At 41.8% G+C, this 24,204-nt stretch overlaps 1 protein-coding gene across 1 annotated transcript in view; it reads right to left on the bottom strand.

Annotated features, from left to right (window-relative positions):
• Window positions 1-621: 621 nt before the first annotated feature.
• The window catches only part of LOC141134078 (uncharacterized), a 53,147-nt gene continuing 29,564 nt past the window's right edge, over window positions 622-24,204 (bottom strand). The window contains exons 8-12 of the mRNA XM_073623665.1: window positions 14,948-15,001; window positions 14,649-14,820; window positions 13,299-13,466; window positions 13,117-13,190; window positions 622-3,068 (exon numbers count right to left, since the gene is read on the bottom strand). Coding sequence (XP_073479766.1) covers window positions 3,055-3,068; window positions 13,117-13,190; window positions 13,299-13,466; window positions 14,649-14,820; window positions 14,948-15,001 — 482 coding nt within the window. The 3' untranslated portion in view covers window positions 622-3,054. The remainder of the gene's footprint in view (window positions 3,069-13,116; window positions 13,191-13,298; window positions 13,467-14,648; window positions 14,821-14,947; window positions 15,002-24,204) is intronic.

The raw sequence follows: 24,204 nt of genomic DNA, 5'->3' as shown, positions 1-24,204 counted from the left end.
CTGAGAATATTTGCAGCTCCGTTCCTTCGTATAAGATTCCTGATGATTTCCGTGCACCTTCCATGATTTTAGATTTCTCTTCAGCATAGTGAAGCCAAAATATTACATCTTTTAGGATGTCATCCGCCTGGACTTGGCATCTCACGATCCTATGTACCCTGTCTATTTTCAATATCTCTGTTGTTTCTTTCCCCAACTACATGTCAGGGCTCCTCCCCCCCACCCTGACGTGAGTCAAGCCTGGAATGTATGACATATTTTTGGCCTAGACCAGAAATCGGGAAGCAAATGAAGAAATGTAAAAAAAATGTTTAACCACTTGACCTCCAGAAGATTTACTTTCATGACCAGGCCATTTTTTGTGATACGGCACTGCTTTACTTTTAACTGATAATTGCACTGTCGTACAATTCTGTATCTGAATATAATTTATGTCCTTTTTTTCCCCATAAATAGAGATTTCTTTTGGTGGTATTTGATCACCTCTGTTTTTTTTATTTTTTGCACTATAAATAAAAAAAGACCGGCAATTTTGAAAAAAAAATATTTTTTACTTTCTGCTATAAAACATATCCAATAAAAAAAATGTAAAAAAACAAATTTCTTCATCAATTTAGGCCAATGTGTATTCTGCTACATATTTTTGGTAAGAAAAAATCTCAATAAGCGTATATTAATTGGTTTTCTCAAAAGTTATAGCGTCTACAACCTACAGTATATACAGTATACTGCAATTTTTTTTTCTATACTAGGAATGGCAGCATTCAACGACTTGTAGTGGGATTCATTTATATTCATAGCAAGCTAAGTCATTATGTATTAAAAAGATTATTTTAATTGCATATCTTCTTGTACTAGCATCACAGAATATTACTTTTTTTTTATTACAAATCAATCAGTTTTAATAAATTGAAAATGATTTGAATCCCTCTTCATCTTATCTAATAAAATACATGGAATGTTTCAACATAAGATTCCAAGTAATTCTAAGATTAACCAAATAATGTCTGAACTTTGGAAGCACCAAGTTACTTAATACCAGTAAACCACTTTCCTTCCATCCTTAATTCCAAAATTCTGTGCATTAGTTTCGACTGTACAATATAAACAGAGTTGATTTCATTTTGTCCGCCTTTTTTTTCTTTGTCTTTAGTTTTTTTAGCAGTTTTCTATTAAAAAAAAATCTGTAACTAAATATATTTAATATGTAGTGTCTTCTTATTATACAGTACATGAGGAACTTCCAAAATTCGCAGTGATATTCCACGATGACACACCATTTGTTTTATAGTATTTGATTTATTGTGTTACATCACATTTTGTTGTGTTTCCTTGATTTATGTAGATTTTCATTCGTTATAGATGGGGTGACAACGTCGTTACATTTTTTTCTGACACTTGTTTCTTACAAGTTAAATTCAATATTATTTGCTAGAAAATTACTTTGAACCCCTAAACATTATTTAGGTTTTTTAGCGGAGAACCTAGAGAATAGAATGGCGATCATTGCAATATTTTATGCCACGCTGTATTTGCGCAGCCGTCTTTCAAATGCAATTTTTGGAAGAAATACCCTTTCATGAATAAAAAAAACAGTAAAGCCTAATCTTTTTGTATAATGTGAAAGATGATGTTACGCTGAGTAAATAGTTACCTAGCATGTCATGCTTTAAAATTGCGCACACACGTGGAATGGCGGCAAACTATGCTACTTAAAAATCTCCATAGGCGATGCTTTAAAAATTTCTACAGGTTTCCAGTTTAGAACTACAGAGGAGGTCTTGTGCTAGAATTATTGCTCTTATTATCGTGGTGCGAACACTGTTTACATTTGCTGGCGTGACTTGCATATGCGTTTGTTTCAGTTCAAAAACACAGAGGGATTGGGCACTTTACTTTTTTTTTTTTTTAAATCTTATTTTAATTATTTATTTATTTATTTTTTACATTGTCCCTTTACTTTTTTCTGATCAATTTTATTGCTGTCACAAGGAATGTAAACATCCCTTGTGACAGTAAAAGGCAGTGACAGGTATGGAGGGATCTGGACTCCATATCCCTCTTTTTCACTTAAAAGCTTTCAAAACGCCAAGTTTGGCCGTTTTGAATACTGTGGTATTTTAAAATTTGGCGCCTTTAAGGCTCTAGTAAACAGGAAGTGATGTCATGGCATCACTTCCTGGTAACTAGATTCGAGACTGAATCAAAGCCGAGTTAGGGTCTCTGACCAGCTGGCAGACATGACGGCTGGTCGCTCGAGGCTCCCGGTGGGATGGGAGGTATTTTCAGGTTGTCATTCAATCATTAATTCTGTTATGTATCTCGTTTCAATTAACTTTTTGTAAAAAAGAAAATATATATATTTTTTTATAATTTCTTGCTTCTGTGTTATTTTTCTGCTTTAGGATAGCTATATGTACACAAATTAACATTTTGACATTGTTTGATCTTTTGCAGTACTTATTTTTTATTAGGTATACATGTATTATAAATTCTAATGATCTTTCTTAATTGGTAGAATAATGTATAAAATTAGTAAAGTAAAGTAATTTTATTTACACAGCAACCATTTTTATTAGTTTTAATAGAAAAATATAATGCTGTAATGACACCTCATTTTAAAAAATATATTTTAAATCTAACATAAATCTAACATTTAAATCTAACATAATAGTATAAATAATAAATACTGCAATATTTTTGAAAAATATTTGAGCAGATTTTGTGTTGTTTCATATTTTTCAAGCAATGTTGGTTTCCCACAATACATAATTCAAAAAACAAAAGATACACATTTTTATGTTCTCAGAAATGTTATCTTTCAGTACACACAAGGATGTCAAATGACCAATAAAACTCTAAAATTATCGGATATAAAGTTCTTAGTATGTCATTATTTTATAATGCAAAAATTTAATTATGTCAATTATCATTGCTTAAATGTGTTTGTCATCGGTTGTTTCCATTGGACTGAGTTTAGAGATCCGTGTCCAGGGTGGTGACATTTTCAGGTTGGTGACTTACTTCTGAGGCTCTCCATTAATTAGTTGGGGTCTAGGAGTAGTAACCTGTGTATAAAAAAATGATGTTTTAGTAATATTAATATTTGTAGTAGCAGTGTCAATAATAAATAATAATAAAATGATCTGGCCATTTTCCTATGTTTCCTCTTAAAAAAATAATTAACGATCTCCCAGAAGCCCAGTAAGCTACTAACCTCCTGTATTCAGCTGACTTCTCTGCTTCTGCTGCACTGAAATCCCAAGCAGTACTGTCCTTCCTGCCCAGTTCTACCTGATTTCACTATAAAACACCTTCTCCTCTCTTCATCAGCATAAGATAAACTTCCCACGACCATCAGCGACTCAGCAGCTCAACTCCACTGCTCCCTCTCCCAGCAGTGACTCAGGAGCCTTCCAATCTCTGATGTAAACACAGGACAGGTGCTCTGGGACGTGGAAAGAGAGATAGGTGAACCACTCAGTCAGTGATGAAGGTAGGAACAGAGAGAGCTGACCTGAAAAGTCACTGCTGGGAGAGTAGGGGGAACTAGGTTGCTAAAAGAATGACTTGAATTTTAAAGTGAATTGCTCCATAGTGTCCGCAGCTACTGAGATCAGTGAGAGCTTGTTTAAAAGCTCATTCACTTGTTTGCACTGAAAAGTATTCAGTCCTACAACAGGCATATCTCCCCCTCACTCCTCCGACACTGGGTGGCAAGACTCCAGTGGTCACTGGCCTCACCAAACAGTCCACTTTTAGGTACAATAATATTTATTGTAGAAAGCTCAATAACAAAACAGTCAGTCACCTGCGCAGGGGTACAGCACATCAAACATAACATAATGACATGGGCAAAAATGTGATCAGCAGGGTATTTTAGAAATACATGCATCCCCTGAGTGACCTAGAGGTATAAGGTCCACATATGTCGGGTAGGCCTCAAGGTTCTACTAAGGGAGCCCATGATTCGGGTGAACTAGTAAGCATGTAGAGATATTACATGTGCAGCTCTACTAGATATCCCTGCCAGGGGGTCGATACAGTTAGGTAAAAGTAAGAAGATGATTAGAAACATTCATGGTCTAAAATCTGAATAGTGTAAATGCAGAAATTATGACCTAGCGGCATTAGCCGCAGATCCACAAAAATACCCTAGGTCCGCAAACATTGGGTCATACCATAGAAAGGTGAGGCTGAGGGCAATCTTTTGCCCATTCTCAATTTGCAAAAAAAATAGAAATAGAAATAGAAATAAGGAATAAGAAAGAACTCCAGAAGAAAATCAAAGAAGAGAATGAAAGTTGAATATAAAAAATAAAAATAAATAAAAAAAATAAAAATATAATATATTGACAATCAAAGAAAATTGTTCATAGTGACAAAATATAAAGCAGTAAAATCAGTATGTACTGACCATGTGGTTATATAGGATATCATAGGTAATCGCATCATTAAAAACAAGGAGTGTTTGCTGCCATCAGTCAAAGATCCAAGGGATGAAGTGAAAATGAAGATCCAGATCTGCACACCCACAGAGGGCACTCAGCCCAACCTCCAAAAAAGGCACCACACCACAGACCCGAAAGGTCAGTGAATCTTTATTGTTGGGGTGGACGTTACATATAGCAGACTGAAAGATTCAACTGGCCACAGATTGGAATGTTTAATAGTCACACAGCACATCAGAATATTGCTGTTAACCTTGAGTATAGTGATGTGTCCTATAAGCCTGGGAAACAGCCATGGACAACATGCTTTTGGAAGTTGGGCTAAGTGCCCTCTGTGGGTATGCAGGGCTGGATCTTTGTTTTCACTTCATCCCTTGGATCTTTGACCGATCAATGGCAGCAAACACTCCTTGTTTTTAATGATTACCTATGCTTACCTATGATATCCTATATAACCACATGGTCAGTATATACTGATTTTAATGCTGAATATTTTGTTACTATGAACAATTTTCTTTAATTGTCAATTTATTATATTTTCTGTCTTTGTAGATATTAAAATTCTACCCATAACCACATACCCCCAAAGAAGAGGATTAACGCTGTAACTCGAAACGCGTTGGGTATATACTTAGTCTATGTGTGTTCACCACACAGAGCACGTGGTTACATGTATGGTTTATAGTGATGTATCTATGTTTGTACTTGCATCCTTTGTAGTTTCACTACTACGCATTTTCAATTTCCTGTTTTAACTTTTTCCAAATAAAATGTATATTTTTTTTATATTCAACTTTGATTTTCTTCAGGATTTCTTGCAATATAATGTTCCACCAGAGGAACAAATTTCTTTGTAGCTTTACAGGTGTTTTGAGTTAGTTAGCTGATTAGAGTGTGACACCATGAGTCTACAATATTGAACTTTTTTACAATATTGTAATTTTCTGAGATACAGAATTTTGGGTTTTCACTATCTGTAAGTAGGGATGGTCCCAATGTTCGAGTCGAACATAAATTCGATTCGAACATCGGGGGCTCGCCTGTTCGCCGAATAGCGAACAATTCGATAAACCGCGGAATACCCTTTAAAAGTCTATGGGAGAAATCAAAAGTGTTAATTTTAAAGGCTTATATGCATGGTATTGTCATAAAAATTGTTTGGGGACCTGGGTCCTGGGTTTTTATCAATGCAAAAAAAAAGTTTTAAAAATGGACGTTTTTTCGGGAGCAGTGATTTTAATAATGCTTAAAGTGAAACAATAAAAGTGTAATATTCCTTTAAATTTTGTAGCTGGGGGGTGTCTATAGTATGCCTGTAAAGTGGCGCATGTTTCCTGTGTTTACAACAGTCTGAGAGCAAAATTACATTTCTAAGAGCCCTTGCACACTGGGGCGGTTTGCAGGCGCTATTGCGCTAATAATAGCGCCTGCAAACCGCCCCGAAAGTGCCGCTGCTGTCATCCCAGTGTGAAAGCCCCGAGGGCTTGCACACTGGAGAGATGCGCTGGCAGGACGGTAAAAAAAGTCCTGCCAGCAGCATCTTCGGAGCGGTGAAGGAGCGGTGTGTATACCGCTCCTTTACCGCTCCTGCCCATTGAAATCAATGGGACGGCGCGGCTATACCGCCAGCAATGCGCCTCTGCAGAGGCGCTTTGCGGAGGTATTTAACCCTTTCTCGGCCGCTAGCGGGTGGTAAAACCACCCCGCTAGCGGCCGCATACCGACGGTAAAACGCCGCTAATAATAGCGGCGTTTTACAGCCGACGTCGCCCCCCGCCCCAGTGTGCAAGGGCTCTAAAGGAAAAAAAGTCATTTAAAAGTACTTGCGGCTATAATGAATTGTCGGTCCCGACTCCCGGCAATACACATAAAAGTTCATTGATAAAAACGGCATGGGATTCCCCCATAGGGAAATCCTGAACCAAAATTAAAAAAAAAAATGCGTGGGGGTCCCCCCAAATTCCATACCGGGCCCTTCAGTTATGGTATGGCTATTAAGGGGAACCCCGAGCCAAAATTTTAAAAAAATGGCGTGGGGGTCCCCCTCAAAATCCATACCAGACCCTTCAGATCTGGTGTGGATTTTAAGGGGAAACCCGTGCCAAATTTTTTTTTAAAAATGGCGTGGGGTCCCCCTAAAAATCCATACCAGAACCTTATCCGAGCACGCAAACTGGCAGGCTGCAGGAAAAGAGGGGGGACAAGAGAGCGCCCCCCCACCTCCTGAACCGTACCAGGCCACATGCCCTCAACATTGGGAGGGTGCTTTGGGGTAGCCCCCAAAGCACCTTGCCCCCATGTTGATGGGGAGAAGGGCCTCATCCCCACAACCCTTGCCCGGCGGTTGTGGGGGTCTGCGGGCGGGGGCTTATCAGAATCTGGAAGCCCCCTTTAACAAGGGGACCCCCAGATTCCGGCCGCCCCTGTGTGAAATGGTAACGGGGTACAAATGTACCCCTACCATTTCACAAAAAAATGTGTGAAAATGGTAAAAAAACCACAATACATGCCTTGGAACAAGTCCTTTATTAAAAAAAATAATAAAAAATAAAACTGTCCTACGGAGTCTTCTTCTTCTTCTTTTCTCCGACAGGCCAAAAAAGAAAAAAAAAAAGCCACACGACGCCTACAATCTGCCTCCAGGGGAGGCATCTGCCATAATGACTGGCCGCTCTCAGGTGACAGCTCTTTTATAACTGAGGGTGGGGCCAAACAATGATGTCGCTGGGTGACCCCGCCCCTGTCTGACGCACGGGGACATCCCTATGGCTTTCCTGTAGCGTCAGAGGGGGCGGGGCCGCCCGGTCCACCCCCCTCTGATGCACGGGGACATCCCTATGGCTTCCCCATAGCATCAGAGGGGGGCGGGGTCACTCGGTTACATATTGATACATGTCCCCTGGGGCAGGACCCGGGTCCCCAAACACTTTTTAAGACAATACCATGCATATAAGCCTTTAAAATTAGCACTTTTGATTTTTCTGAGGGTGGGGCCACACAATGACGTCCCTGGGTGACCCCGCCCCCCTCTGATGCACAGAGACATCCCTATGGCTTTCCCATAGTGTCAGAGGGGAGCAGGGCCACCCAGTCCGCCCTCCCTCTGACACACAGGGACATCCCTATGGCTTCCCCATAGCATCAGAGGGGGGAGGGGCCACTCGGTTACATATTGATACATGTCCCCTGGGGCGGAACCCAAGTCTCCAAACACTTTTTAAGACAATACCATGCATATAAGCCTTTAAAATTAGCACTTTTTATTTTTCATGTTCGTGTCCCATAGACTTTAACGGTGTTTGCGTGTTTGAACACATTTTTTGCCTGTTCGCATGTTCTGGTGCAAACCGAACTGGGGGGTGTTCGGTCCATTCCTATCTGTAAGCCATAACCATCAAAATTAAAAGAAAGAACTGCTTGAAATATATCACTCTGTGTGTAATGAATTCAATTACTGAAATAAATTAACTTTTTAATGATGTTGTTGAAACCCACTGTTGTTTGATTGAGAGCTCACAAATCCTAAAATAAACATACAGTACATATATAAAGACTTTAATGTGATTACTAGTAAATATTCCTGGAAAGATATTCAAAGAATGATACTATCTTTTTTATCGTATGTACTCTATTTAAACCAGTATTAAACCCAAACCCATAAATGTAATACACAATATTACCAAAAGTATTAGGATGCCTGCCTTTACACGCACATGAATTTTAATGGCATCCCAGTCCATAGAGTTCAATATTGAGTTGGCCCACCCTTTGCAGCTATAACAGCTTCAACTCTTCTGGGAAGGCTGTCCACAAAGTTTAGGTGTGTGTCTATGAGAATGTTTGACCATTCTTACAGAAGTGCATTTGTGAGGTCAGGCACTGATGTTGGACAAGAAGGCCTGGCTCGTAGTCTCTGCTCTAATTCATCCCAAAGGGGTTCTATCAGGTTGAGGTCAGTACTCTGTGCAGGCCAGTCAAGTTCCTCTACCCCAAACTCGCTCATCCGTGTCTTTATGGACCTTGTTTTGTGCACTGGACCAAATAATTTGGTGGAAGGGGAATTATGGTGAGGGATTGTTTTTCAGGGGTTGGGCCTGGCCCCTTAGTTCCAGTGGTGGACAGATTACTGGGAGGGGCTGGGGAAGACCCGACTCTCATGGTGCATGTTGGCATCAATGACAAAGTCAGAGGCAGATGGAGTGTCCTAAAGAACAATTTTAGGGAGCTAAATTGAGGAAAAGGACCTCCGAGGTAGTATTCTCAGGAATACTACCGGTACCTTGAGCCACACCAGAAAGGCAGAGGGAGATTAGGGAAGTAAACAAGTGGCTGAGGAGCTGGTGTAGTAAGGAGGGGTTTGGGTTCCTGGAGGACTGGGCCAACATCTCATTCAGTCACCAGTACTATAGAAGAGACGGACTGCACCCAAATGATTAGGGTGCAGATCTGCTGGGAGTAAAGATGGCCAAAAAGTTAGAGGAGTTTTTAAACTAGGCAACAGGGGGGGGGGAGTCCAGAGGTTGAGATAGTCATCGCTGAACATATTCCAGGGGGTAGTATTGGGGGCATTATTGGTAGGTTGACTAAAGCACATAAACCCAAGGTAAGTATAGTAACAAGTCCTAGTTGCAATCTCAGAACACCCAATAAGAGGATAGTATGCGACCGGTCTAAACTACGTGGCATGTTCACCAATGCCAGGAGCCTGGAGGACAAGATGGGTGAACTAGAGTTATGCTGCGTACACATGACCGGACCAGCAGAAAAGGTCCAACGGAATCATTTCATCGGATATTCCGATCGTGTGTGGGCTCCAGCGGACTTTTTTTTTCAAAAATTCTGACAGACCTAGGAATACAACATGTTTTAAATCTTTCTGACGGAATCAATTTCTATCGAGAAAACCATTTGTTTGTATGCTATTCCAACAGACCAAATACGATGCAAGGGCCGCTATTGGCTACTGGCTTTTGAACTTCCTTTTCAAGTCCCGTCGTACGTCATCGCGTTCTAAACGAACAGACTTTGGTGTGTTCGTGTGTAGGCAAGTCCGTTTCAGCGGAACTCCATCAGAACTCCGTCAGAAAGACCGTCAGAGTTTATTCTGTCGGAAAGTCTGGTCGTGTGTACGCGACAATACTGTTGTACGAGGAGGATTTGGATTTTGTGGGAATTTCAGAGACCTGTTTCAACAGCTCTCATGATTGGCTAGCAACCATTCAAGAGTATACCCTTTATTGCAGGGATAGAGAGGGTAAAAAAGGGGGAGGGGTATGCCTATTTATCAAGAATAATGTACAAGTGAATGTGAGAGATGACATCACTAAGGGAGCTAGGGAGGAGGTGGAATCATATTGGGTAGAGCTCCAAAGGGATGAAGCTAAGGGGAAAATACTGGGAGTATGCTATAGGCCCCCTAATCTGAGGGAGGAGGGAGAGATGGACCTCCTATCACAATTTGGATTAGTAGCAAGGATGGGAAGTGTTATCATAATGGGGGATTTGAATTATCCAGACATAGACTGGGCGGACGGAACCATGCATTCGTCTAAGGCTCGCCGGTTCCCAAATGTCTTGCAGGACAATTTCATGGGTCAGATGGTAGACCACCAACTAGAAATAAAACTTTACTAGATCTACTGACTACCAACAATACAGACCTGATCATGGATGTAGAAATACGGGGCAATTTAGGAAACAGCGATCACAGGTCAATTGGCTTCAGTATAAATCACACAAATAGGAAACATAAGGTATAAGGCATAAATTGCAATAGGGGAAGGCCTTGAAAAAATACAGGGTTGTGGGATCATCATCAGCTTTCAGACTTTATAAAGAATGCAACAATAAATGTAAGGGTGCAATTAGGGCAGCTAAAATAGAACACAATGTATGTAAACAGTAAAAAGGAGGACAGACCATATTGGCTCCATAAAGAATGAGAAAGGACATCTGGTTACAAAGGGTGGGGAGATGGCAAAGGCATTGAATGTATTCTTCTCCTCAGACTTCACGAGGGAATCGGGGGCTTTAGTAACCAAAACTGCAGTGTTTATCCTCATGATACAACACAGGAAGCACCCTCATGGCTAACAGAGGACAGAATTAGAATTAGACTTGGGAAACTTAACATTAATAAATCACTGGGACCGGATGGCTTGCACCCGAGGGTACTTAGAGAACTCAGTAATTGCCAGACCATTGTTCCTAATTTTTACTGACAGTCTACTGACTGGAATGTTACCAGCGGATTGGAGAAAAGCCAAAGTAGCAGCAATATTTAAAAAGTGCCCAAAATACACCCCTGGGAATTACAGACCAGTTAGTCTAACATCAATAGTATGCAAGCTCTTAAAGGGAATGATAAGGGACTATATACAAGATACAAGATTTTAGTAATGAAAATGGTATCATTATCAGTAATCAGCATGGATTCATGAAGAATCGTTCTTGCCAAATCTATTAACCTTCTATGAGGAGGTGAGTTGCCATCTAGATAAAGGAAGGGCCGTAGACGTGGTATATCTGGATTTTGCAAAAGCATGTGATACAGGTCCCTATAAATGTTTACTGTACAAAAAAAGGTCCATTGGCATGGACCATAGGGTGAGTACATGGATTAAACCCTGACTACAGGGGAGAGTTCAGAGGGTGGTGATAAATGGAGAATACTCAGAATGGTCAGGGGTGGATAGTGGGGTCCCACAGGGTTCTGTGCTGGGACCAGACCTATTTAATTTGTTCATAAAGGACCTGGAGGATGGGGTAAACAGTTCAATCTTTGTATTTGTGGATGATACTAAGCTAAGCGGGGCAATGACTTCTCCGCAGGATGTGGAAACCTTGCAAAAAGATCTGAACAAATTAATGGGGTGGGCAACTACATGGCAAATTAGGTTTAATATAGAAAAATGTAAAATAATGCATTTGGGTGGCAAAAATATGAATGCAATCTATACACTGAGGGGAGAACCTCGAATCTAGGATGGAAAAAGGACCCGGGGGCCCTAGTAGATGATAGGCTCAGCAATGGCATGCAATAACAAGCTGCTGCTAGCAAAGCAAACAGAATATTGACATGCAATAAAAAAGGGATTAACTCCAGGAATAAAACGATAATTCTCCCACTCTACAAGACTCTGATTCGGCCGCACCTGGAGTATGCTGTCCAGGTCTGGGCACCAGTCCTCAGGAAGGATGTACTGGAAATGGAGCGAGTACAGAGAATAGCAGCAAAGCTAATAAAGGGTCTGGAGGACATTAGTTATAAAGAAAGGTTGTGAGCACTGAACTTATTCTCTCTGGAGAAGAGACGCTTGAGAGGGCGATATGATTTTAATTTACAAATACCGTACTGGTGACCCCACAATAGGGATAAAACTTTTTTAACAAGGGAGTTTAACAAGACACAGGGCCACTCATTAAACTTAGAAGAAAAAAGAGGTTCAACCTTAACCACTTGCTTACTGGGCACTTAAACCCCCCTCCTGCCCAGACCAATTTTCAGCTTTCAGCACTGTCGCACTTTGAATGACAATTGCGCGGTCATACAACACTGTACCCAAATGAGGCAGATGATCGCCGTGATCGGGACTGATGTCCCTCTCATGGCCGCTGGTGATCGGCTTTTTTTTCCTCCTCACGCTGTCTGCGCGAGGAGAAAAAATAGCCGATTGCCGGCTCTGTTTACATCACATGATCAGCTGTCATTGGCTGACAGCTGATCATGTGGTAAGGGGTCTTTACTGTAAGAGCAGCAAGGATGTGGTCTCAGCGGGGAGCATCGATAGTTTCAAAAAACTATTATATAGGCATCTGAATGACCACCACATACAGGGATATACAAGGTAATACTGACAAATCACACACAAAGGTTGGACTTGATGGACTTTTTTTTAGTTTTTTCAACCTCACCTACTATGTAACTATGTAACTCTTAAGGCATCAGCATACCAAGACATTTTGGACAATTTCATGTTCCCAACTTTGTGGGAACAGTTTGGAGATGCCCCCTTCCTGTTCTAACATGACTGCGCACCAGTATTTTGTTCTGACAGGGGGACACACCGGTCAGCCCTTGCAACCATTGGCTGCGAGTGCTGATCGGATGCCAATCAGCAGCTGTGTTTCCAGCATGTCCATTTGACTGAAGCTGAATGTTCAGCCGGGTTCTGTCAGACAAACTGCTGTACACACGGGCTGAATTTCGGACAGTTTCTTTTGAACTGACCGATATCCGGCCAGTGTGTACCAGGCTCAATGCTCTTGTCAATTAATTCAGAATTATCATAGATGTGATCTGAAAATGATGTCAAAACATATCTGTCATCGGCACAAGCCCAAAGTTCACCAACATAGTCTCAAAATCTCTTCAAAGAGAATTAAATCCTCCTTTAGACAGTTGTCACCAGAACAAGTGTCCCCCAGGAAGACTTAACTTTAGTTCCTGTCTTGGTAACAACTCAAACTTTTGCATTTATCTTTATTTGAGGTTGTGGTGAAAGTCATCACTAGGACAAATTTAGAGGGTGACAGTAATAATAACTTGGGCAATTAGGTGGGTGATACACATGGCAGCATCTAATAGAAGGGGTGATGCTCAGGAACTGAATGGTTGTAATAAAGACTATGGAGCTAACCAAATTTGTCTTGTATGATCCCTCACCTTTTCTTGGGTTTCTTTGATAACCATGTGGCTCCTGAATGTCCTTATATGAATGCAATTCTGGCTGTATCACTCTGGTTTTAAAGGAAGAAAATATACAGATAAAAATGGTAAGATTACATTTTTACTAAAAAGGTTTTGATCATTTATTTTGTTTTCTTTTGTATCAATAAATCACTCACTTCATTTTGTTTGAGCGATATTTACGTCTACGCAAGAAGAAAACCAGAATTAAAATTATAATAAGGAGAACAACCAGTCCAACAGTGACTCCAGCGATGACCCCAGGTTTACTGATAGCTGTGTTGCATTGATCCCCGGTGTACCAGTATTGATCTGATATCTCACAGCTGAGAAAATAAAAGGTTTTGAGAATGGAGAATGAGAACAGATTTCCTTGGTACAAAAATGAGAGTTTGTATTGTATAAATGCTAAAGAGAAGGGACAACAAAAAAATTACACGGAACAGACATTGCTATAAACAGATCAACGGTTTTACTGATTTGAATGGTAGATAACAGTATATTAACATGGATTCTTTACATAGAGTATGCTGCACCCTAAACCCTCTTCTCTGCATTTTTTTCAAGATCTGCAATAAAAGGTAAAAATACCCCTAGACTGAACCTGAATTTGTTTTTGTGCTTCTGGGACTGAACACAGGGCAGGCAGCCTCTGGACAGGTAAAGGGGGCCCAATTTATTTCCAGCAGCCACTTTGAAGGTTAACGGTACAATATTACACTGTATCTGTACTATATAGCAGATTTTCTGAAAGTAAAGTTGGAACAGAGCCATAAAGGAATGATTTTCATGACTTCATCAAATATCAAACATTGGGTAACCACTTTCTGACCGCAATACGTATATACAGTATATCAGCCATAACCCCGGTATTTCTTTTTCAGCCAGAGATTGTCTTTCTCATGAAAGTGGTCTGAGCGACTAATTAGGTTGCTGTCAGAAGCAGCGGGAGGGGTTGTCCCCACATCCCGCTGCTCACCTGTGTTTCTTTGGCTTACTTTTTTTACCGGCGAACCCAGGAAATGATCCAACAGTTCACGTAGCTGACCTTGTAATAGGAATACAAGTGTTAAAAAAATAATAATGGGACAATGTAGAAATTTAAAATAAATAAATGGTGTTCGCACCACACATATGAGGTATCGCCACAAACATTAGTGCGAGAGCAATAATTCCAGCACTAGACCTCAGCCGAAACTCTAAACAGGTATCCTATGAAGATTTTTGAGTCACGTAGTTTGTCGCCATCTCACGAATGTGTGCAATTTTATGACGTGTTAGGTATCTATTTACTGGGTGTAGCATCATTTTTTATACTTTTTTAGAAGATTCTGCTGTGCTATACAAGGAAGTAAAGTAAACTGTAAAAAAGAAATGAAAGAGTATATTTCTATAGGCGCCACATAGAGTGTTTCTATGCATCTCTTTGATAGATACATCTCTGGGTAATATACTGTATATGTTAAAGATAATAATGAAGAAGAAGATAAGTTATGGTTGATACTTACTAGCACAGAGGACCTTTGTTTGTTAGTGAGCACTGTCCATAGTGGCAGTCTAACTTATATTCATCCAATGTGAGACCGCTGCAGTTGTTAACACAATAGAGCTCAGTGGTCCCATTTATACCATAATAATATTTTCTGAATTCTGGATCAATATCCACAAAAGAGCACAATTCTGAAAGATATAAATACTTTTTGAAAAAAAAGATACAGAACAATGACTGATAGATAGAGATAAATTCCCCAGTGCATTCGCTGCACTGAAGTCTTGGACAAATGTAATAAAATGAAGAAAAGAGTACCTGATATATCGACTTTTGTTGTATTGACAATTGGGGACCTGAAGCAAAAGATCTCTGCAAAATAATGGAATAAGAAATTAATCAGGGCTACTTGGGGATTACAAATGTTTAACCAGAAAGTTACATAAGAATGTATTTTATTATTTTTTTGCTTAAAGTGTTTGTTAAGGCAATAAAATAAGTCTATGCCAGCCCCTCTATTAGAGGTTGGCATAGCACACTGTGTAAGTATTTAAAAATGAGCGCTGTAAATACTGAATTTCAGCTGTCTTCAGGACGGTCACATCACTTGCGGCTGCTTTACAGCTCCGATGGATGTCTTCTGCGGGAGGGGCCGTGATCTCCCTCTAACGTCAGAGGGAGATCACGTGGTCACTTGTCTCCTCCACAGAAGCCATCCATCGGAGCTGGAAAGCAGATAGAGAGGGCGCTGACAGGGAGGAAGGAGGGGGTGAGGGGGGAGAGAGGAGGGCAGGCAGCCTATCATAGAGGGAGGCACTTTGACCACGGTGATCAGGGCGGAGCAGCCCTGGTTATCGTGGTCTGTTTAGAGAGGGCATACAGGAAGTGGTAGGTTTAGGGGGGTGCTGTGCTGTGTAATCTGCTTTAAGAGACCGGAATCTACATTTTTTTTTTTGGGTTAACAAACGCTTTAACTTTCAAGTTTGCTTTAGCAATTTTTGTATTATGGATTCAGCTACAGTTAACTACATGTATTCTTTTTAATTTACATTTTAACAAGTATTGTGTTTTAGCTGAGCAGTGCCAACATAGCTGCTGATATCGGCTATGCTATACCATTGTGACAACGGGTCCTAGCATTTGGTGGACTCTGGAGGTATGTCTTAGTATCTCTAACTGCAACCCCAGGTGACAAAACTGTTCTGAATACAAGGATACCAAGTATATACAGTTTGTATAAAGCCTAAAATCAAAGTTTACTTTCAATTATAGTAAGCTAACTTCAAAGAGAAGTGTGACCAAACATTTTTTGGTTATACTTTTCTTTTAGATCACAAAGCTATTTACTAATATTCTCCTGTGACGCAGAGCCAAGGGACAGCTGCAATGTCTCATGGATGCTGCAGCATGGAGTTAATATGTATGTTTGTTTTTTAGTTAACCCCTATACATCTTCCTTCAATCAAATGTATAGCCAAAATGTTTTTGGGGTTTTTTTCCGACTGTGTCCCATTGGGCATTTTTTTCTGTTGCTTCCTGTCCCAGAGACACAACAGGAAGTGGGGGAAAAGCTCTACAAAACGAGGGGAAATCTCTTATGCCCTGTACACATGGTCGGACATTGATCGAACATTCCGACAACAAAATCCATGGATTTTTTCCGACGGATGTTGGCTCAAACTTGTCTTGCATACACACGGTGGCACAAAGTTGTCGGAAAATCCGATCGCTCTGAACGCGGTGATGTAAAACATGTACGTCGGGACTATGAACAGGGCAGTAGCCAATAGCTTTCGTCTCTTAATTTATTCTGAGCAAGCATGGCACTTTGTGCATCGGATTTGTGTACTCACGATCGGAACTTAACCGACCGGATTTTGTTGTCGGAAAATTTCGACGGAAAAAGTCAGATGGAGCCCACACACGATCGGAATTTCTGACAACACAATCCGATCGCACTTTTTCGGAAAATCCAACTGTGTGTACAGGGCATATGAGAGATGTCACCAGACATTTGTAACTAAGGATGGGCGAACGGTTCGGCCCGAGCATGAGTACGGACCAAACATTGGCCGTTCGAAAGTTCTCTGAACAACCAAATTATAGGGTTGTTCGACCGTTTGTTGGGCCCACTGAATGACCACAATACACTGTGCCGCCGCACAGTGCAATGAAAGCCCTGATTGGCTAAAGCAATGAAAGCTTCGCCCAATCAGAGCACAGAGCCATGATTGGACACTGTGATGATGATTGTATCCAATCATGGATATTGTCAATGTAGGGATAGTTCAGTCATTGTGAGTGTAGTGACCACCAATCATCTTTACATTAGTGTGAATGTAGGGATAGTTCAGTCATTGTGAGTGTAGTGTGACCACCATTCATCTTTACATTAGTGTCAATGTAGGGATAGTTCAGTCAGTGTGAGTGTAGTGACCGTTTAACACAGTATATTTTGCTTTACTGCAAGTTAAACGCCATATAGTTCTGTGCGTTACTGCAAGTGTATATTTCATTGCGTTACTGCAAGTTTAACGCCATATAGTTCTGTGCGTTACTGCAAGTTAAATGCCATATAGTTCTGTGCGTTACTGCAAGTTTAACGCCATATAGTTCTGTGCAATACTGCAAATTTAATGTTGTATATTTCATTGCGTTACTGCAAGTTTAACACCATATATTTCATTGCGTTACTGCAAGATTAACACCATATAGTTCTGAGCATTACTGCAAGTTTAATGTCATATATTTCATTGCGTTATTGCAAGTTTAACGCCATATACTGTAGTTCTGTGCATTACTGCAAGTTTAACGCCGTATAGTTCTGTGCATTACTGCAAGTTTAACGCCATATATTCCTGTGCATTACTGCAAGTTTAACGCTGTATATTTCATTGGGTTACTGCAAGTTTAACACCATATATTTCATTGCATTACTGCAAGTTTAATGCCATATAGTTCTGTTTGTTACTGCAAGTTTACGCCATATAGTTCTGTGATTTACTGCAAGTTTAACACCATATAGTTCTGTACGTTACTGCAAGTTAGCGCTCTATAGTTATGTGCATTACTGCAAGCTTAATGCCGTATATTTCATTGCGATGCTGCAAGTTTAACGCCATATAGTTCTGTCCGTTACTGCAAGTTTAACTTCGTATATTTCATTGCGTTATTGCAAGTTTAACTCCATAGATTTCATTGCGTTATTGCCAATTACTGCAAGTTTAACGCCATATAGTTATGTGCGTTACTGTAAGTTTAACACCATATAATTCTGTGCGTTACTGCAAGTTTACTGCGATATAGTTCTGTGTGTTACTGCACGTTTGATGCAGTATATTGCAGTATATTATAGTGTATCCGTGGAGTGTGTCTGTGTCGTGAATACTCAAATTAAAGTGCACCAAACACCACTTTCCATTGATTAAAGTGTATCCATATACACATTTACACATCTTTATTACATTTTGTTAATAATCACCCCTCACTCCCCTCATCATATCTGGGAGGACAACAAGGAGAGGTAGAAGTTCTCATGGCACTGTAAGGGGGCCAGCAGCGTATGTGTCCACAGGCAAAGGTCAACGTGGTCAATCCTCAGGCAGGGCATCATGTCCTCTGTTGAGTGATGTTGCCCATGCTATCCAGCCACAGCATACAGAGGAGGTGGTGGACTGGCTTACTAAACTGCCTTCATCCTCCTCATCCTCCTCATCCTCCGTCACCCAAGCAGAGACTAGCGCGCAGTCCCCTACAGCTGCCATAATGGCAAAACCTGCCTCCCTGTCCACAGCTATTCCTGCCAAAGCCCCAGCATCAGGCATGGAGGAGTCAGCGGATTTATTTAAACACAGTGTCAGCCACTTGCTCCTTGATGATGCACAGCCATTACTCAATTCAGATGTTGGTTCTGACTCTGAGGTTGAGTAAGACAGGAACATGAGCCTACAGAGAGGGGAGAACACTGGTACACAAATTGAAATTCATGTTCCCCCAGTTGCAGTGTATTGCCAAGTTGTCTCCAGTGGTAATGAGGATGAAGGAGATGATGATGGTGAGGTCACTGACTTGACTTGGGTGCCGGATAGAGCAAAGGAGGAAAGTGAGGGTGAGGTCGTAACCCCAATGAGGCAGGTATCATGGAAGAGTAGAGAGCAGCCACCCTATTCCATCACATTGTGGAGCTGTTATCTCCCAGCCCACTTCCCACAGCTCATCTGTCTCTGCCTTTTTTAGTACATGTGCAGCCGATTGCACTGTTGCTATTTGCAAACTTTGTCTCAAGAGCATCAAGTGTTGCAAAAACACCAACCATTTGGATACCACATGCTTGACAAGGCTTTTAACCTCCCACCACTCAGGTCGTTGGTAAGAGCAGCTAAAAACCACACAAAAGGGGCACAAATGTGTCCCTCCTCCTTACTCACCTCAGTCTGTCCCTGCTATACCTCATGACCTCTCAGCAGCCTCCACTGGGATGATGGTATAGCGCAGGGTGTCCCAGGTCCTTGCAGCACATCTGCCAGCAGCACACCACCAGCTGTAGACTATAGCTGGCAAATATCTCTGCCCCATCTGCTGCAGCGGAAAAAAAGATACAGTCCCTGTCAAACAGGTGTGGAACAATTGTTCTTTGGGTGTTAATTGTGCCCATGAAACCTACACCAAAACATTCTTCCAGATGAAATCCACACCCATAACACTAGGGAGCCTAGAAGTCCTACAGAGATTACACATCCCAAAAACACTTAATTGGTGACATTGGCATCAGGGGATTCATAGCTGCTGGTAATACAGGACTGATTCATTTTGATAAAAGTCAGATGGTCCAGGGAGTCTGTGGACAGATGCGTTCTAATATCAGTAACAGAGCCTCCAGCAACACTAAATGCTCATTAGGAAAGCACGCATGCAGGGCAACCCAGCAGCTCAATAGGATGTCGAAGCTGACAACCCTGGGCGGCAGGGACTAAATAAATTCAGAAATGCATCACTTAGGCAGCCATCTTCTCCACCGCTCCTCTCTTGACCTCTCTTGACCAACAGAAGCCTCAAAACTACATTTTCCACGACACTGTAACCTACCAGAGTCGGGAAAAGCGTTTGATAAGCTCCTTGTTAAGGTGTGCTCAAGAGATTTCATCTTCTGTACTCTCTGTGGGGACGGGATGAGTTCTGAGGCTTTCCCCTTATAATGGTGGTCAAGGAGGGTTGCCAACCAATAGTGATCCTTTCCCTTTATGCCACATATTCTTGAGTCCTTTTACAGGCTTTGAAACATGAGGGAGCCCATGCACCGCAAATTTGCGGAGGCATGAGAAGCAGACTCCTCAGGGCCACTGAGGATTACAGTATCTGGAACTGTCTCCTCCCAGCCACTTTCTACTCCCAAGGGTTCTGGGGATGGAAAACGTATGTCTTCCTTTGCTCCAATGCCTCTGAAACTGCCAGAAACTGCCAGAATCCTCCTCCTCCTCTCTCTCCTCTTGTGTGTTCTGTGGCATAGCAACAATGGTGTCTGCATAAAGTGGGCCTTGAAAGGAAAGGAAGTCCTCCTCTTCGTCCCGCTACTCTTCCTCGAGTGGCCTGTCCATAATGCCATGCAGAGTCTGTTCTAGCAGGAACACAACAGGGATTGTGTCACTGATGCATGCATTGTCACGGCTCACCATCCTTGTGGCCTTCTCAAATGGTGACAGTGCAGTACATGCATCCTTTATGAGCAGCCATTGGCATGGGGAAAAAAAGCCGAGCCGGCCTGAGCCTGACGTTGTGCCATACTCACACAGGTACTCGTTGACGGCCCTCTGCTGCATGTGCAGCCGCTGCAGCATTGCCAAAGTCGAGTTCCACCTGGTGGGCATGTCATAAATCAGGCGGTTTACGGGCAGGTGGAATACCCGCTGAATTTCAGCAAACCGAGCACTGGCTTTTTATGATCTCCTGAAATGGCTACAGACTCCTCTGGCTTCTTACTAGATCTTCCAACCCTGGGTACCTATTTAGAAAATGCTGTACCACCAAATTGAGGACAGGTGCCAGGCATGGCACGTGTCAACTTTGCCTGTCTAAGGGCGGACAGGAGGTTTGTGCCATTATCACACACCACCATTCCTGGCTCCAGCTGGTGTGGTGTGAACCACCTCTGGGTATGTCCCTACATAGCTGCAAGAATCTCTGCTCCAGTGTGGTTCCTGTCCCCTAGATACACCAGCTGAAGCACTGCATGGCACCTTTTAGCCTGACTCATTGAATAGCCATTTGAATGCTTAGGGGGTACTTGAGGTTCATAGGACAATTCAGCAGAGGAGGGCATGGAGCAGGAGGAGGAGGGGGTTGAGCTGACAAATCTCACATCATCACCAGCTGTATGGAGATGTGGGGGCAGAACAGCCTGCAGCACTGAGCCCTGTTCTGCATCCTTCCGAGTTGCAAGCAGAGTTACCCAGTGTGCTTTCTGTCTTACTGACAGTGTTCACCACCAGTAAGGATGAGCAACCATATCAATTAATACATTACTTGGGGAAGTAAATTGTGAATATATATTATGATATATTTAGTTCTGAGCAGGATCACCAAGTTTGCTCCGCAAATGGTTTATTCCTGTTCGGTTCGGTTTGCACTAGAACATGCGTACAGACAAAAAATTTATGTGAACATGCGAACTCTGTTAAAGTCTATGGGACACGAACATGAAAGATCAAAAGTGTTCATTTTAAAGGCTTATATGCAAGTTATTGCCATAAAACGTGTACTGCCCCAGTGGACATGTATCAATGCAAAAAAAAGTTTTGAAAATGGCTGTTTTTCAGGAGCAGTGATTTTAATAATGCTTAAAGTGAAACAATAAAAATTAAATATTCCTTTAAATATCGTGCCTGGGGGGGTCCCCTTAGTCTGCCTGTAAAGGGGCGCATCTTTCCTATGTTTATAACAGTACTGATGCAAAATGACATTTCTAAAGGAAAAAATGGCATTTAAAAATGCTTGCTGTAATTCGGCTATAATTGCGGCAGTAATGTATTGCCAGATCCCGGGAAAATACATAAAAAATAATTGAAAAAAATGACGTTCCCCCCCCCCAGTCCATTACCAGGCCCTTTGGGTCTGGTATGGATATTAAGGGGAACCCCGCGCCAATCTCTTTTTTAAAAATGACGTGGGGTCCCACCAAAATCTGTACCAGACCCTTATCCGAGCATGCAACCTGGCAGCTGAAGGAAAAGGGTGGGAGATGAGAGAGCGTCCCCCCTCCTGAATCATACCAGGCCACATGTCCACCCCATGTTGAGGGCATGTGGCCTGGTATGGTTCAGGGGGGGCACTCTCTCACCCCCTTTTCCTGTGGCCAGCCAGGTTGTATGCTCAGATAAGGGTCTGGTAAGGATTTTGGGGTGGACCCCCTTTTTTTTTTTTACATTTTTGCACGGGGTTCCCCTTAAAATCCATACCAGACCTGAAGGGCCTGGTATGGATTTTGGGGGGGACCCCCACGCCATCTGTTTTTATCTTGGAACAGGGTTCCCCTTAACTACTTCAATACACTGTGTTATATAAACTACACTGTCTGCATTGACTGAATATAGACTATACACTGAATATATAGTCTACGCTAAATGCAGAGTATATATATGGCCAATTATGGCTCTCTCAGCAGAGCGTGCTGTGATTGGCAAAAGCATGCAGGTTAGGTGCATGCTTTGGCCAATCATCATACAGCAATGCACTGCGATCTCCCAGTGCATTATGGGGCATTCCGTAGTGCTCAAATTTCCTGTGAACGCCCCATAATAGTTGCTGTTCGGCGAACGGGCGAACACCCGATGTTCAAGCTCATCCCTACATATACACTATAGTGTCAAAAGTATTGGGACACCTACCTTTACATGCACATGAACTTGAATGGCATCCCAGTCTTAGTCTGTAGGGTTCAATATTGAGTTGGCCCACCCTTTGCAGCTACAACAACTTCAACTCTTCTGGGAAGGCTGTCCACAAGGTTTAGGAGTGTGTCTATGAGAATGTTTGACCATTCTTCCAGAAGTGAATTTGTGAGGTCAGGCACTGATGTTGGACAAAAAGGCCTGGCTCGTAGACTGCGCTCCCGAAGGTGTTCTATCAGGTTCCTCCACCCCAAACTCGCTCATCCATGTCTTTATGGACCTTGCTTTGTACACTGGTCCAAATCATTTGGTGGAGGGGGGATTATGGTGTGGGGTTGTTTTTCAGGGGTTGGGCTTGGCCCCTTAGTTCCAGTGAAGGGAACTTTTAAGGTGTCAGCATACCAAGACATTTTGGACAATTTCATGCTCCCAAGTTTGGGAATGACCCCTTCCTGTTCCAACATGACTGCACACCAGTGCACATAGCAAGGTTCATAAAGACATGGAAGAGTGAGTTTGGGGTCCTAAACCTTATGGACAGCCTTCCCAGGTATATTCTCAACATCTAGAATAGCTATAACTAGATGTTGATGGTCTATGGTTCCTCCACTTTTAGTAAAGCATAAAATAAACTGGATCATGACTAATGATGTGTTCAGAATTATTTATACCAAACAAAAGCAACGTGACCTAGACATGTGCATGACAAAAAATGGATTTTGTTCGTTTAGATTCCTTATACAAGTTATTAAGATTCGTATTGGGGATTCGTATTCGGAATTTGTTCTATGTATTTTTCAAATTTTCTTTGAAATTACCGATTTGTTCTCGATTTGAAACGTTTGAATCGATAAACTTTGAATGAAAGATTTTAGATTTTATTTTAATTCGAATGCAGCAGCCGAGTAACCAAACAACTGATTGTTATTTATACACATTGATCTTGTTTGTATTAATAATAAGGGATGAGCCCGATGTTCGAGTCGAACGTAAGTTCGACTCGAACATCGGGTGTTCGCCTGTTCGCTGAATAGTGAACAATTAGGGGTGTTTGTGGCAAATTCGAAAGCCGCAGAACAGCCTTTAAAAGTTTATAGGAGAAATCAAAAGTGCTAATTTTTAAGGCTTATATGCATGGTATTGTCATAAAAAGTGTTTGGGGACCTGGGTCCTGCCGCAGGGGACATGTATCAATGCAAAAATAAGTTTTAAAAACGGTCGTTTTTTCAAGAGCAGTGATTTTAGTAATGCTTAAAGTGAAACAATAAAAGTGAAATATTCCTTTAAATTTCATACTTGGGGGGTGCAGGGGGGGGGGGTTCGGTCCAGCGGAGCTAGAGAAGAAGATGAATGGACTTCATGGGACATATTTATTTTTTTATTTTTTAACAAAAAACTTGTCCCAAGCCGTGTCATGTCATTTTTACCATTTTCACACTTTTTTTGTGAAATGGTAGGGGTACATTTGTACCCTGTTATCATTTCACACAGGGGGGGAGGTCGGGATCTGGGGGTCCCCTTGTTAAAGGGGGCTTCCAGATTCCGATAAGCCCCCTGCCCGCAGACCTCCACAACCACCAGGCAAGGTTTGTGGGGATGAGGCCCTTGTCCCCATCAACATGGTGACACTGTGTTTTGGGGGGCTACTCCACAGCACCCGCCCCATGTTGAAGGCATGTGGCCTGGTACGGT

Source organism: Aquarana catesbeiana, linkage group LG03 (genome assembly GCF_042186555.1).
Source record: "Aquarana catesbeiana isolate 2022-GZ linkage group LG03, ASM4218655v1, whole genome shotgun sequence".
NCBI lineage: Eukaryota > Metazoa > Chordata > Amphibia > Anura > Ranidae > Aquarana > Aquarana catesbeiana.
The sequence above is the reverse complement of the archived record's forward strand: the minus strand, read 5'-3'. Positions and strand labels throughout refer to the sequence as shown.